This window comes from Pseudorca crassidens, chromosome 4, assembly GCF_039906515.1.
Source record: "Pseudorca crassidens isolate mPseCra1 chromosome 4, mPseCra1.hap1, whole genome shotgun sequence".
NCBI lineage: Eukaryota > Metazoa > Chordata > Mammalia > Artiodactyla > Delphinidae > Pseudorca > Pseudorca crassidens.
The window spans coordinates 85,652,161-85,667,923 of NC_090299.1; the positions used below are offsets into that span (position 1 = coordinate 85,652,161).

Genomic DNA, 15,763 nt, shown 5'->3' on the forward strand with positions numbered 1-15,763 from the left:
TGAACAATTATAAACCAACAAATTGGATAATCTAGAAGAAATGGATAAATTCCTAGAAAAATACAACCTACCAAGACTGAATCATGAAGAAACAGAAAATCTGAGACCAATAATGAATAAGGAGATTAAATCAGTAATCAAAACCCTCCTCAAAAGGAAAAGCCCAGGACCAGATGGTTTCACTGGTGAATGTTACCAAACAGTTAAATGAGAATTAATGCCAGTCCTTCTCAAACTCTTCCAAAAAATCAAAGAAGAAGGAACACACCCAAACTTATTTTGTGAGGCCAGCATTACCTTTATACCAAAGCCAGATAAGGACACTACAAGAAAATAAAACTTCAGACCAATATTCCTGAAGCAAAAATTCTCAACAGTGTATTAGCAAACTAAATTCAACAGCACATTAAAAGGATCATATACCATGATCAAGTGAGATTTATCTCTGGGATGCAAGGATGGTTTGACATATGCAAATCAATAAATGTGACACAACACATCAATAGGATGAAAGCTAAAAGTCATATGACCATCTCAATAGATGCAGAAAAAGCATTTGACAGAAAACAAGGTTCTTTCATGATAAAAACACTCAACAAATCACGTGTAGAAGGAACATACCTCAACATGATAAACTCCATATATGACAAATGCACAGCTTACACCAAAACTCAACAGTAAAAGATTGAAATCTTTCCCTCTAAGATCAGGAACAAGATAAGAAGGGTGCCCACTCTCACCACTCCTATTCACCATGTTACTGGGAGTTCTAGCTAGAGCAATCAGGCAAGAAAAAGAATAAAAGGCATTAAAATCAGACAGGAAGAAGTAAAATTGCCTTTATTTGCAGATGATATAATTTTATATATAGAAAATCATAAATATGCCACCAAAACACTGTTAGAACTGACCAATGAATTCAGTAAAGTTGCATACATATCAAGAGAAATCAAACATATAGAATCAACATTCATAGTGTATAGAAATTAGTTGTGTTTCTATACAATAACAACAATATATCTGAAGAAGAAATAAAGCAACGCGATTCATAATAGCATCAAAAACAATAAAATACTTTGGGGTAAATTTAACTAAGGAGGTAAAAGATCTTAACAATGAAACTTCAAGACTTTGGTGAAAGGAGCCCTCGTGCACGGTTGGTGGGAATGTAAATTGGCATAGCCACTGTGGAGAAAGCATGGGGGGGTCCTCAAAAAACTAAAACTACCATCTGAGCCAGCAATCCCACTTCTGGGTATAGATCCAAAGGAAATTAAAACAGGATCTCAAGAGAGATATCTGCACTCTCATGTTCATCACAGTATTATCCACAATAGGCAAGATACGGAAACAACCTAAGTGTCTGTCAAAAAATAAATGGATAAAGAATATGTATATACATATATATACAGTTGACCCTTGAACAATGTCGTGGTTAGAGGTGCTGCCCCCTGTGCTGTTGAAAATCCCCATATAGCATAACATCCCTCTGTATCCACAGTTCCCATATGGTTCTCTGTATTCATGGTTCTGCATCTGTGGATTCAACCAACCATGGGTCAAATCATATAATCCTACAGTATTTACTAATGAAAAAAAATCTGCATATAAGTGGACCCTTGCAATTCAAGCCCATAGTGTTCAAAGGTCAGCTGTATATTCCTCAGCCAGGAGAAAGAATGAAATTCTGCCAACACGGATGGATTTTGAGGGCATTACACTAACTGAAATAAGTCAGACAAAGACAAATACTTTATTCCAGTTTTATGTGGAATCTAAAAAGCAGAATTCATAGAAACAGATAGTAGAATGGTACTTACTAAGGCTAGGGGATGGGAAAAATGGAGAAATATTGATCAAAGAGTACAAACTTCTGGTTGCAAATTAATAAGTTCTGGTATCCCATGTACATTGTAATGATCATACTTAATGACACTGTGTTATATACTTGAAAGTTGCTAAGAGAGTAGAACTTGTGTTCTCACCACACAAAAAAAATGGTAATTATGTGACATGATGGAGGTGTTATAGTGGTAACCATTTTGCAACATAAATGTATCATATCATCACATTTTACACCTTAAAATTACACAATGTTATATGTCAATTATATTTTAATAAAGCTGAAAAAATTGATACAAGGAAATGAAGAAACTAAGAATGAAGACATCTTTATATAATTAGTAATGTAATCCCAATGTGTTGGCTAAGTAAAAGTGGTCTGACAGAGCATATAAATTTATAATCTTTATGGATTTAAAAATTAAATGGGAGAATTGATGTAGAACTGAACTTCCTATTAAAGCTTAGTCCCTTCCTGACAAATAGAATAATTTAGTGGAGATGGCACCTGTTGGAGTTAACCTATATGGCTTCAAATCTCCCCTCCTTGATTTACCAACTGTGGACCTTATCTTCAGAGGCTTAGTTCTCTTATCTATCTATAAAGTGTGAATAACAATGCCTCCTTTGCAGTGTTATATTGAAGATTAGACATGAAATATACAACAGTTAGCTTTTTCTTTCAGTATTCAAATTTAACACGTTGAAGGCAGAGGTTGTGATACACATTTTCCTCTTTTAGTCATACCTAATCTTCAGTTATGCAATGAACGTGAGTTTGAGCTCCCAAGTAAGAACTCAGTCACATTCTACACCCAATTTTTCTAACCTCTGAACACAAAGGGTTTTTTTTGTTTTTTTAAATAATTGCTACTTATTTTCTTTTCTAAGCTTTCAAATAAGCTTTCAAATTCATCTCTTCTCTGAGCATAGGACCATAGGCCTACACCAGACATTGGGCCTCTTACTTCTCTTACATTATGCAACTCCAAACTTTAGGTATTCTAATACCTTTGCTAAGTTGTTTACCTTGACCCGGTTGCCTTTTCTCAAGAGAAGAGCTTCCTGCTTCAGAGAGCCAAGTCTCTCATTGGTGTCTTCAAGTTCCTTTAGAGAGTGTTCCTAAACTATATTATCTCCTTACATCACTTCTGTTTCCAAGTTCTTTGTCTCTACAACTCTAGACACATAGTCCAAAGGATAGTATGAGGATCATTTCAGGCACTGTTTCTGGTGTTCCTGGGCACAAAGAAGATAAAATTTAGGACTGCTTTGGGCACAGGAGAAGTGAGTTTTTTTGGAGACAACACTAAGAAAATTCCTAACTGATGCCATTGTTAATTCAGATGGTGGTTACTGGCACATGCTAATACTATACAGTATTCAATGACCATTGAACCATGTGGGGGGTTGGGTCAGAAATCTGCATATAACTTCATAGTTGGCTCTCTGTATCCCTGGTTCTGCATCTGTAAATTCAACCAACCACCAATCATGTAGTACTGTAGCACATATTTGTTTATTTATTTATAGCACGTATTTATTGAAAAGACTGCATGTAAGTGAACCTGCACAGTTCAAACCCATGTTGTTCAAGGGTCAACTGTAACTGAAAGAGAATAATGTACCAGGGATAATTACTTGATTTCTGGTGTTTTGTGGGATGGTAGATGGGAAGTAAAATCACACAGATGATTCTTATGGATGACGAAAATGTATTAAGAAAATGTAATCTAAAACCCTAACTATATCGTTTACTAGCTGAATGATCTTGGGTAAATTAACTTTTGTGTACCTTGATTTTTCAATTTGTAAAATTGTGATAATAATTATACTTACCTCATAAGTTTGTTTTTGAGGATTAACTAAAATAATACAGATACAGTGCTTAATGTGCTAAGCTAGTTGAGTGCTTGGCATTTAGTATATGTTAACTAGTGTTATTGCTATAGTGTTACAAGTTTTTAACTTTCACATTTGTAATGATCCTATACTTTAAAAATATTTCTGAAATATATTTCTTCAAATGAAGTGCTCGCTCAGTCAGTGATCCTACTCAAACTTATAATAATAATAAAAATGACCTACCTATTTAGGAATATCATGGTGTCTGGTTACTGGAGTATTCTCTGAAGAATGGTATGAAAGATGAGATATGTCTGTGCTGCTATCTCAAGGAACTTGAATGGGTTTTAGCAGTATCTGAGCATGAACTCATTTTATATTTGCATCTCTGTTTCCATTCAAATCAGTGAATCCCCAGTTATTAGGAAGAACAGGACCTACAACCTGTATTTCGTGGCTGTCTAATTAGCACACACATAGGTCAGAGAGAAGAATCTGGTTTCACTCATTGGGATTTAGCAACAATAAAAAGGAGTGGCTCAGGATGAGGCATGAACACTTCCTGTAATTCTCCTGAAGGTAAATTGGTGGGGATTGGAGGGAAAGGGACATTGTCTCACTTAAACAGGGCTAAAATAATACACAGCCTTTCCTGACCACGTGAACCCTAGTTGATCTTCCTTTTCTTTGAAGTTCTTCTGCACTTATAGTCCTCAACATATAGTTTAGTCCTTAACCATATCATGTCATGCTGTTCAGTTTCATGTGTGTTACTATCATATCTCCAAGGAGATGGGAAGCAGTTTGAAGAGATGAGGATCATCGTTTTTTTTCTGTAAGACTCAGGGGCTAAGAAGTGTCATAAGCTGAATAATCATACCATATATTGGTGAGACAGATTGTTTAGTTAGTTACATTGGGAAAACTGGATCACTACCTGGGTTCCTACTTAATATCACATTCAAAGGTGGACTTCAGATGCATTAAAAACCTTCTGTAGAAGGTAGAAGTTTAATAGTTTAATAGAAGAAAATACAGTAAACTAATTTTATAACTTAAAAGAGGAAATAACTTTTAAAAAAAATCTTTAAAAACACAACCATAAGGCTGAGAAAACTGATAAGTATGATTACTTTAAAATTATGGATTTTTGTTTTATGAAGGGCAATATGGTCCAAATTAATAAAAGATGGAATGGATAAGTGCAATGTCTACTACCAACAAACTGTTCCTATCTAGAAATCATAAAAGTCAGAGCAGAAATAAATGAAATAGAGATGAAGAAAATAGAAAAGATCAATGAAACTAAAAACTAGTTCTTTGAAAAGATAAACAAAATTGATAAACCTTCAGCTAGACTCATCAATAAAAAGAGGGAGAGGGCTCAAATCAATAAAATTAGAACTGGAAAAGGAGAAAGTTATTATACAATGGACACCACAGAAATACAAAAGATCTTAAGAGACTACTACAAGCAACTATATACTGATAAAATAAACACCTAGAAGAAATGGACAAATTCTTAGAAAGGTACAATCTCCCAAGACTGAACCAGGAAGAAATAGAACATATGAACAGACCAATCACCAGTACTGAAATTGAAACTGATTAAAAAACTCCCAGCAAACAAAAGTCCAGGACTAGATGGCTTCACAGGCAAATTCTATCAAACATTTATAGAAGAGTTAACACCTATCCTTCTGAAACTCTTCCAAAAAAATTGCAGAGGAAGGAACACTCCCAAAATCATTCTGTGAGGCCAGCATCACCCTGATACCAAAACCAGACAAAGATACCACAAAAAAAGAAAATTACAGGTCAATATCACTGATGAATATAGATGCAAAGATCCTCAACGAAATACTAGCAAACTGAATCCAACAATATATTGAAGGGGTCATACCCCAAGATCAAGTGGGGTTTTTCCCAGGGATGCAAGAATTTTTCAGTATCTGCAAATCAGTCAGTGTGATACACCACATTAACAAACTGAAGAATAAAAACCATATGATCATCTCAATAGATGCAGAAAAAGCTTTTGACAAAATCCAACACTGATTTATGTTACAAACCCTCCAGAAAGTGGGCATTGAGGGAACCTGCTTTAACATAATGAAGGCCATATATGAAGAGGTGCAGCCTTTGGGAGGTGATTAGGTCATGAATGGGATTAGTACTTTAGAAAAGAGACCCCAGAGAGCTCTTTAGCTCCCTGCTCTGCACCATGTAAGGATACACCAAGAAGTCTGAAGTCTGCAACAAGAAAGAGGGTTCTTGCCAGAACCTGACCATGTTAGTGTCATGGTTTCAGACTTCCAGCCTCCATTACTATGAGAAATAAATTTCTGTTGTTTATAAGCCACTCAAACTATGGTACATTTTTATAGCAGCCCAAACTAACTAAAACAAGGGATTTATAACACAAAGAATAAATTAAAGCCATGTGCTCTGCACAAAACAAGAAAATGCATTTTTGCAAGAATGAATACTAATAAAAGAATACATGTGAAATACAGTATGGTTGTCTGCAGGGGGAGGAGAATGAGAGTGTGGTATGAAAATAAAAGAGAAGAAATAAATAATGACAACTAGAGGAAGACCTTGTAGGTCCTTATGATGATAATGTTTCATCACGTAACTCAGCCTTTGTACCTGAGGTTCTTTCACACCTAAAAACGTGTGCTTTAGTGAAGCTTCAAAGTTCACCTTCAAACACATACCTCTATAAGTGAATTTCTTTCACTTTTTTTAAAAAGACCTACTTCATTCCTGTCCATTTACTTCAGTAGAAACAATGTCTTAGTTAGCCTAAAACAATGCCAACAATATTGGCTGTAAAACATAAAGAAAACAAATTTTAAACTTTCCTGTTAAATTATAAATATTTTTTCAACAGTCAAAGAAATTGTATATCTTTTAAACTAAGATTAATTAATTTATTAATTTTTAAATTAATAAATAATTAATTTATTATTAATATTTTAACATTGAGGAGGTTATGTGGAGTCACTCAGGGTCAGAGGAATAAAAGAGGTACTAGGGTATGTATCCAAGTTTTTTCTGGCATTCCTCAAGAAATGATCACAAATGCTATTTTCTAAGGTGCTCTGAATATAAAAGAATGGAGGATATATATCAATCTATAAATGTAATTATTGATCTGGGGGGATGAGACTGCAAAATAAAAAAAATTGCATAATTTAATGAGAATTGAAAATATAGATTAAAAACTCCATTTGTGATGTGACTGTGAATATGTTGCAACTGGGTATGCATGTGGACAAAGATCAAATAGTGGCATGAAAAAATGAAAATGGTTTGAGAAAGAAAGGAAATGTTTTGAGTAAAAAATTATTCTTTGACTAAAACAAACCAACACCTGACATTTCCACCCTTTTAAGATAATTTTATGCTCTGTGCTTCTTTGTCAAGGCAGTTAACTTGACCTTAGTTTTTGAGTGAGGGTTCACACACATCGTGAGCAGAGCTGTTATGCAACTGAGTTTACTTTTTAGGGGGGGTGGGGGTGGGGACAGTCTTGTATTTCAGTTTTAACAAAATCGTTAGCAGTTCATTTGAATATTGCACAATAGGTCTGGGTATTTTATCTTAATTAGTGTGTTTTTGAGATAAAATGAACATTTATAATCCTCTTTCCTTTTTTCATGTATTTAAAAAATATTTTAAGTCCTAAAATGTGGTCTAACAAAAAAAGCATGTGGTTTTACCAATAACCACTTCTGGTATGTTTAAGCTTTTCAGTTGGGTAGTATCGTGGTGGAATGGGGGAGCGAAGGGCTGGGATACCTTGGCTTCCGTTCTCTCACTTTTAAATGAGGTGGTTTAAAAAGTGGTTTATCAGAATCACCAATCTGCTAGAATGCAGATTCCCTTACTCCTCTCTCCCTACCCACCCACCCCATCAGACACTGATTCAGAAGATCTGGAGTGGGACCTGGGAATCTGCAAGATGATTCTGATGCAAATTGTCTGAAAATCATGTTTTAAGAAATAGTGGAGAAAATGATTCACAAAATCCCTTCCTCCTGCAATATTTTATGATAGAAACAATTTTATCTGACTTACCAAGTTTTCAGTCATCTCCTGTAAGTCCTTAAGCTGGTATGGGCTGCTTTGTCCAGAATTACTTTTGACTCGTAGATCTGAAATTTTAAAGGTGCCATGATAATACTCCATTTTCTGGCCTGTGATGAAAAGAAAAAGTAGGAAATTAAGTGGTTTGAGGGTAGATTTTGGGATCTAAGGCCCAACTATAATGGGGCTAATATGAAGTCTTGAATATATCTCTGAGACTTTAATAATAAATATAATAAAAATAATGATTAATGTTATATGTTAATAATAGTAGCTGGTATTTATTCAGTGCCTACTATGTGCCAAGCTCTGTTCTGGGCACTTTATATGTATTAATTCATTTGACTCTCACTAAGCTCTCTAAGACTGGCATCACCTTCATTTTACAGATGAAGAAAGTGAGGCAGGAGGCATTAAGTAACTTGCTCTGTGCTATACAGCTAGTTAGTGGCCTCTCCAAGTTTAAACCCAGACAAGTGTGGCTCTAGAGCTGGAATATTTAATTACTGTATTGCTTCTTGCTGCGGTGAAATGTATACCACCTTGTACTCTACTGGAAGTAGAGGTAAATAAGTGTTCTTGTAAATTTTGGTTTTTAATGGAAGAGCCAGGCACACTTAAGAAAGGTGTGAAAAGAAAGGCAGGGAAAAAACTGCCTGAGGTGGGAGGTGAGAACAGTGTGTAAAAGGGATGAATCAATCAGATTTCTGCTCATCTCTCAGGAAAGGTTATAAAAAACAGCAGTGGAGGAGTGTGGTAATCTTAGGAGTATGGCCCTGGTGGGGCAAGAAATCTACAAAGAGTTAAAGATAGAAAATGGAGCAACCACAGAAGCATATCTCTCCTTGGGAAGCTGTGGATCTAGGAAAGAAAGAGGACCTCAGGATGGTCTGTCTCCTTGGGACATCTCTGGACTCTGTAGTGCTTTTTTGGTCCCCCCGATTACTAATCTATATAGTCCATTTGTAATTGAACCCTCTACTCATAGAAAAGGGGCTTCTATACATTAAATTAGCTGACCCGAGAATCTTTTGCCATTGGTGTAAACTACAGATAGAGTAGTTATATGGGCCCCAGAACTATGTTCTTAAGCCCTTTAAAGCTCCTAAAAGAATCTGGACTCCCCCATCAAGTCTGAGGAAAGAGACAACAGATAAGTCCATTCAGGTAAGTCCCCTGTACTAGTTGTCTTATCACATACATCTGTGTGAGATTGACATTGTGGACATTTGTGAAAAATGTAAATGGTTTGCACTCTGCAGAGTGATGCAATGTAAAAAGAGAATTCTGCAATGAATTTTTGTGGGATTATAAATATATCAGGCAATAGAAAAATCTCTCGATATTGTTTTGGAAAGAGTAAAATTTTTTCTCTAAAAATAAGTAATAGGGGCTTCCCTGGTGGCGCAGTGGTTGAGAGTCTGCCTGCCGATGCAGGGGACACGGGTTCGTGCCCCGGTCCGGGAAGATCCCACATGCCGCGGAGTGGCTAGGGCCGTGAGCCATGGCCTCTGAGCCTGCTCGTCAGGAGCCTGTGCTCCGCAACGGGAGAGGCCACAGCAGTGAGAGACCTGTGTACCGCAAAAAAAAAAAAAGAAAGAAAAAAAAGTAATAATACTGTATCATATTTATACTTTACCAATAATTTTAAAATTCATTATTTAATTGGACACGTGCTTTTCTTTTTCCCTAGAAATGTTAGTGGGCAGAAAATGCTGAGTAAAAGAGCCAATTTTAATAACTAATTCATCAAAATTTTTCACTTGCATATACATGAATGATTAGAGTTTATTGTGATTACTAGTAAATTTTAGACAATTACTATTTTGGTCTTTTGTATAGATTCTGAAAAGAACACTAGACTGTGAGCTCCAAGGAGGTGGGAAATTTATCTGCTTTGCTTAATGCTGTTTCTTGAGTGCCCTGAAAAGTACTTGGACATACTAAACATTCAGTAGTTATTTGTTGATGAAATGACTGAATAAATTAAAAAATTCAAAATGTGGACATTTACTAGTGAAAGTACATTATTTTTGGATGGAAATAAATTTACATTTATTCAAATGAAGCTTTACAGAAAACTGAAATCAAACTGAGCAAAATCCACAATTTTACCTACCAGAGACTAAGAAGTAAGCCAGAAGACCAGTGGCCACAGTTACCACTGTCAGTAATAACACAATAAGGGCAATCATCCATGGTTTCAAACCTCTGCTTTGGGTGCCAAATCCTACCGATCTGCAAAAAGGAAAACTCACCAGTTACTCTCATGTTGTAACGGTTACAGGCTTTCTGCTGCTTCTTGGATAAGTGCACGTTGCTTTAGCCCACCTTTCCCAGCAAGAAGACATTTGTCTTCAATTTTGGTCAAGGTCATCTAGGCATGAAGGGGGGTATTAAAAAGATCAGTATCTGGGAATCCATGCTATTCCTCCTGGTTTCTATTTCTAGAGGCATTGGGTGGATCTCTGTGGTGGCCATTCCTGACTTCTCTTAGCAGTGTGGTCCAAAGTAGCACATATGCTTGAAAAAAACCATTCCTTCTTTCTCCAACAATTTCTTTAAAAAAAAAAATCTCTTTTATCCTTTTAAAGTTTACAAAGTGATTTCAAATATATTCTCATTTATTCTTTATCTTTCATTTTTAACTATTATGAAACTTTTCAGACACAGAAATTTAGAAAGAATGGTATAGTAGAACACCCCTATATTCATCACATCATTTTGTCAGTTAACATTTTTACTATAATGGCTTCATTCATTATTTTCTGCTGTATTTTAATGTAAAATAGGACTTCATGAGTTTTTACCAAATCATTATTATAAGCAATTAGGATATTTACAATATAACCACAATACCATAACACTCTTAAAAAATTAACAGTGTTTCTCTAATCTTTTTATCTTCTAAACAAAATCCATCTTCAGATTTCCTTTATTGTCCCTATTTACAGATGGATTGTACAAGTCAAGGACCTCATAGTACCTTGGTTGTTATGTCTTTTAAGTCTTTTTTAACATAAAAGAGTCCAGCTTGCTTTTTAATTTTTAATGGCATTGACTTGTTGAAGAGATCAAGCCAGTTTTTCTTTAGAATGTCCACCTTCTGGACTTGTCTGAATGCTTTCTTGTGATCTCATTTAACTTGTTCTATCCCCCTTGTTTCTTATAAGCTTAAATTTAGATCTAAAGGTTTGATTAGATTTAAATTAATTTGGCAAAAATACTTCAAAAGTGATGCTATATACTTTATATTGCATCACCTCTGGATTAGAGGAAATTTCCACAGTTTAGGAGAAAAAAGGTAACTCTTTGCTCTTCCTCTAGTTATGCTCAACAATAGCGATAATCACATTGTAGTAACTGTTTATTTTCAAGTATATTAACCTATATGTAACAGTGAACTCAATGGGTTAAACTAGTCATGTTCATCTTTTAATCATTAAGACCTAATAAGGTGCCTGGTACAGAGTAGGAATTTTATAAATCCATGAGAATCAGGCAGGTATTATACCAACCTTACATATGAAACAACAGAGGCTGAGAGAGAAGATGTCTTATTTATTAGAGCCAGGAGACTTAAAAGGACCCAGGTCATCTAACGCATTTTCTAGTGCTCCTTCTCTGCAACTTGCCATTGTAGTCAACTTAATTTATCTCTTTCATTAGAATTTATCTTTTTGTGTGTGTATTGAAAAGCTAATTCTTTGGGGGCAGAGGTATTTTTCATGTTTCACAATATTTAGTGCATTGATTTACTCTAAGTAGACTTTTAATAAATATTGATTGATTTACAGGAATTTTTTTTAATGTAAAATACTTTTATACATAAATGCCAGCATGAAAGATATAAACTGTTTGGACCTAAATAGTTAAGAAGGTAATAGTTTTGGCATAAGTAATACATTTAGCCAATAAACTACTTAATCCTATATGAATAAACTTTCAACATAATATCAACTTTTATGAATGTGAACAAGCAATGCATGAAAGCAAATATGCATCCTCAACCTCCCATTCTGGAGAGGTCCTATTAGTGATTTGCATAATATCACTTCAGATTTGAAAGGAAATATACATAGTAAACCCTTTGGAATCTAGCCTGTTTGTAGGTAGAGATGCTCAAGCATTCTTTTCCTGCTTTACCTGCACCCATAAAACAAACACTGGTGTATTAATCTTCTGTTGCTTGCTGTGTAACAACTTACCACTAGTGAAACTTGAGAGACCTGAATTTTGTTGTGTATGGAAAATACTGACAATGCACATTGACTGATTTAAAAGAATCTAGACAACTGGCTGTCGAAAGGCAGTTTTGGATGGACAAGACCTAAGGTTCCAGAACATAAAAACAACAAACAGGAGGAGCTTCAAGATGGCGGAAGATTAAGACTCGGAGATCACATTCCTCCCCACAAATACATCAGAAATACATCTACACGTGGAACAACTCCTACAAAACACCTACTGAACGCTGGCAGAAGGCCTCAGACCTCCCAAAAGGCAAGAAACTCCCTATGTACCTGGGTAGGGCAAAAGAAAAAAGAAAAAACAGAGACAAAGAATAGGGACGGGACCTGCACCAGTGGGAGGGAGCTGTGAAGGAGGAAAGGTTTCCACACACTAGAAGCCCCTTCGTGGGCAGAGACTGCGGGTGGTGGAGGGGGAAGCTTCGAAGCCGCGGAGGAGAGTGCAGCAACAGGGGTGCGGAGGGCAAAGCAGACAGAATCCCGCACAGAGGACCGGTGCCGACCAGCACTCACCAGCCTGAGAGGCTTGTCAGCTCACCCGCCGGGGCGGGTGGGGCTGGAGCTGAGGCTTGGGCTTCTGAGGTCGTATCCCAGGGAGAGGACTGGAGTTGGCGGCGTGAACATAGCCTGAAGGGGGCTAGTGCGCCACAGCTAGCTGGGAGGGAATCTGGGAAAAAGTCTAGAGCTGCCAAAGAGGCAAGGGACTTTTTCTTGCCCCTTTTGTTTCCTGGTGCATGAGGAGAGGGGAATAAGAATGCAGCTTAAAGGAGCTCCAGAGACAGGGGCGAGCCGTGGCTATCAGCGTGGACCCCAGAGACGGGCATGAGATCCTAAGGCTAATGCTGTAGACACCAAGAAGCCTGTGTGCAAGCACAGGTCACTATCCACACCTCCCCTCCCGGGAGCCTGTGCAGCCTGCCAATGCCAGGGTCCCGTGATCCAGGGACAACTTACCCGGGAGAACACATGGCGCACCTCAGGCTGGTGCAATGTTAGGCGGCATCTGCCACCGCAGGCTCGCCCCGCACTCCGTGCCCCTCCCTCCCCCGTGCCTGAGTGAGCCAGAGCCCCAGAACCAGCTGCTCCTTTAACCCCATCCTGTCCTGAAGAACAGACGCCCTCAGGCGACCTACACGCAGAGGCAGGGCCAGATCCAAAGCTGAACCCCGGGAGCTGTGCGAACAAAGAAAAGGAAATTTCTCCCAGTAGCCTCAGGGGCAGCGGATTAAAGCTCAACAATCAACTTGATGTACCCTGCATTTGTGGAATACCTGAATAGACAACGAATCATCCCAAATTGAGGAGGTGGACTTTGGGAGCAACGATATATATTTTTTCCCCCTTTTTCTCTTTCTGTCAGAGTGTATGTGTATGCTTCTGTGTGTGATTTTGTCTGTATAGCTTTGCTTTTACCATTTATCCTAGGGTTCTGTCTGTCCGTTTTTTTTTAATTACTTAAAAAATTATTTTTCTTAATAATTATTTTTTATTTTAATAATTTTATTTTATTTTATCTTCTTCTTTCTTTCTTTTTTTTTCTTCCCCTTTTATTCTGAGCCTTGTGGAGTACAGGTTCTTGGTGCTCCAGCCAGGAGTCAGTGCTGTGCCACTGAGGTGGGAGAGCCAAGTTCAGGACACTGGTCCCCAAGAGACCTCCCAGCTCCATGTAATATCAAACGGTGAAAATCTCCTAGAGATCTCCATCTCAACGCCAAGACCCAGCTCCACTCAACGACCAGCAAGCTACAGTGCTGGACACCCTATGCCAAACAACTAGCAAGACAGGAACACAAACCGACCCATTTGCAGAGAGGCTACCCAAAATCATAATAACAGACACCCCAAGGCACACCACCAGACGTGGAACTGCCCACCAGAAAGACAAGATCCAGCCTCATCCACTAGAACACAGGCACCAGTCCCCTCCACCAGGAAGCGTACACAACCCACTGAAACAACCTTAGCCACTGCGGACAGACACCAAAAACAACGGGAACTACGAACTGCAGCCTGTGACAAGGAGACCCCAAACACAGTAAGTTAAGCAAAATGAGAAGACAGAGAAACACATGGCAGATGAAGGAACAAGGCAAAACCCCACCAGACCTAACAAATGAAGAGGAAATAGGCAGTCTATCTGAAAAAGAGTTCAGAATAATGATAGTAAAGATGATCCAAAATCTTGGAAATAGAATGGAGGAAATACAAGAAACGTTTAACAAGAACCTGGAAGAACTAAAGAGCAAACAAACAGTGATGAACAACACAATAAATGAAATTAAAAATTCTCTAGAAGGGATCAATGGCAGAATAACTGAAGCAGAAGAATGAATAAATGACCTGGAAGATAAAATAGTGGAAATAACGACTGCAGAGCAGAATAAAGAAAAAATAATGAAAAGAATTTAGGACAGTCTCAAAGACCTATGGGACAACATTAAACACACCAACATTCGAATTACAGGGGTCCCAGAAGAAGAAGAGAAAAAGAAAGGTACTGAGAAAATATTTGAAGAGATTATAGTTTAAAACTTCACCTAATATGGGAAAGAAAATAATCAAGTCCAGGAACCACACAGAGTCCCATACAGGATAAATCCAAGGAAAAACACGCCATGACACATATTAATCAAACTATCAAAAATTAAATACAAAGACCAAATAGTAAACGCAGCAAGGGAAAAACAACAAATAACACACAAAGGAATCCCCATAAGGTTAACAGCTGGTCTTTCAGCAGAAACTCTGCAAGCCCAAAGGGAGTAGCAGAACATATTTAAAGTGATGAAGGGGAAAAACCTATAACCAAGATTACTCTACCCAGCAAGGATCTCATTCAGATTTGATGGAGAAATTAAAACATTTACAGACAAGCAAAGCGAAGAGAATTCAGCACCACCAAACCAGCTTTACAACAAATGCTGAAGGAACTTCTCTAGACAGGAAACACAAGAGAAGGAAAAGACCTACAATGATAAACCCAAAACAATTAAGAAAATGGTAATAGGAAAATACATATCAATAATTACCTTAAATGTAAATGGATTAATTGCTCCAACCAAAAGACATAGACTGGCTGAATGGATACAAAAACATGATTCATATATATGCTGTCTACAAGAGACCCACTTCAGACCTAGGGACACATACAGACTGAAAGTGAGGGGATGGAAAAAGATATTCCATGCAAATGGAAATCAAAAGAAACCTGGAGTAGCAATTCTCATACCAGACAAAATAGACTTTAAAACAAAGACTATGACAAGACACAAAGAAGGACACTACAGCATGATCAGGGGATCAATCCAAGAAGAAGATATAACAATTGTAAATATTTATGCACCCAACATAGGAGCACCTCAATACAGGCAAATACTAACAGACTTGAAAGGGGAAATCGACAGTAACGCAATCATACCAGGAGACTTTAACACCCCACTTTCCCCAATGGACAGATCATCCATAATGAAAATAAATAAGGAAACACAAGCTTTAAATGATACATTAAACAAGATGGACTTAATTGATATTTATAGGTCATTCCATCCAAAAAAAACAGAATACACTTTCTTCTCAAGTGTTCATGGAACATTCTCCAGGATAGATCATATCTTGGGTCACAAATCAAGCCTTGGTAAATTTAAGAAAATTGAAATCATATCAACTATCCTTTCCGACCACAATGCTATGAGAGTAGATATCAATTACAGGAAAAAATCTGGAAGAAATAC

General features: G+C 37.2%; 1 protein-coding gene across 4 annotated transcripts in view; it reads right to left on the reverse strand.

The window, feature by feature from the left end:
- Window positions 1-15,763, reverse strand: part of TMPRSS11A (transmembrane serine protease 11A) — a 51,075-nt gene that overhangs the window by 20,421 nt on the left and 14,891 nt on the right. For 3 of the 4 annotated variants that reach the window (XM_067736185.1, XM_067736184.1, XM_067736187.1), the window contains 2 exons: window positions 9,902-10,020; window positions 7,774-7,892 (listed from right to left, as the gene is read on the reverse strand). In XM_067736185.1, coding sequence (XP_067592286.1) covers window positions 7,774-7,892; window positions 9,902-9,977 — 195 coding nt within the window. In that variant the 5' untranslated portion in view covers window positions 9,978-10,020. Of the gene's footprint in view, window positions 1-7,773; window positions 7,893-9,901; window positions 10,021-10,040; window positions 10,160-15,763 lie in introns of all 4 variants that reach the window. The other variant, XM_067736186.1, reaches the window with a different exon arrangement.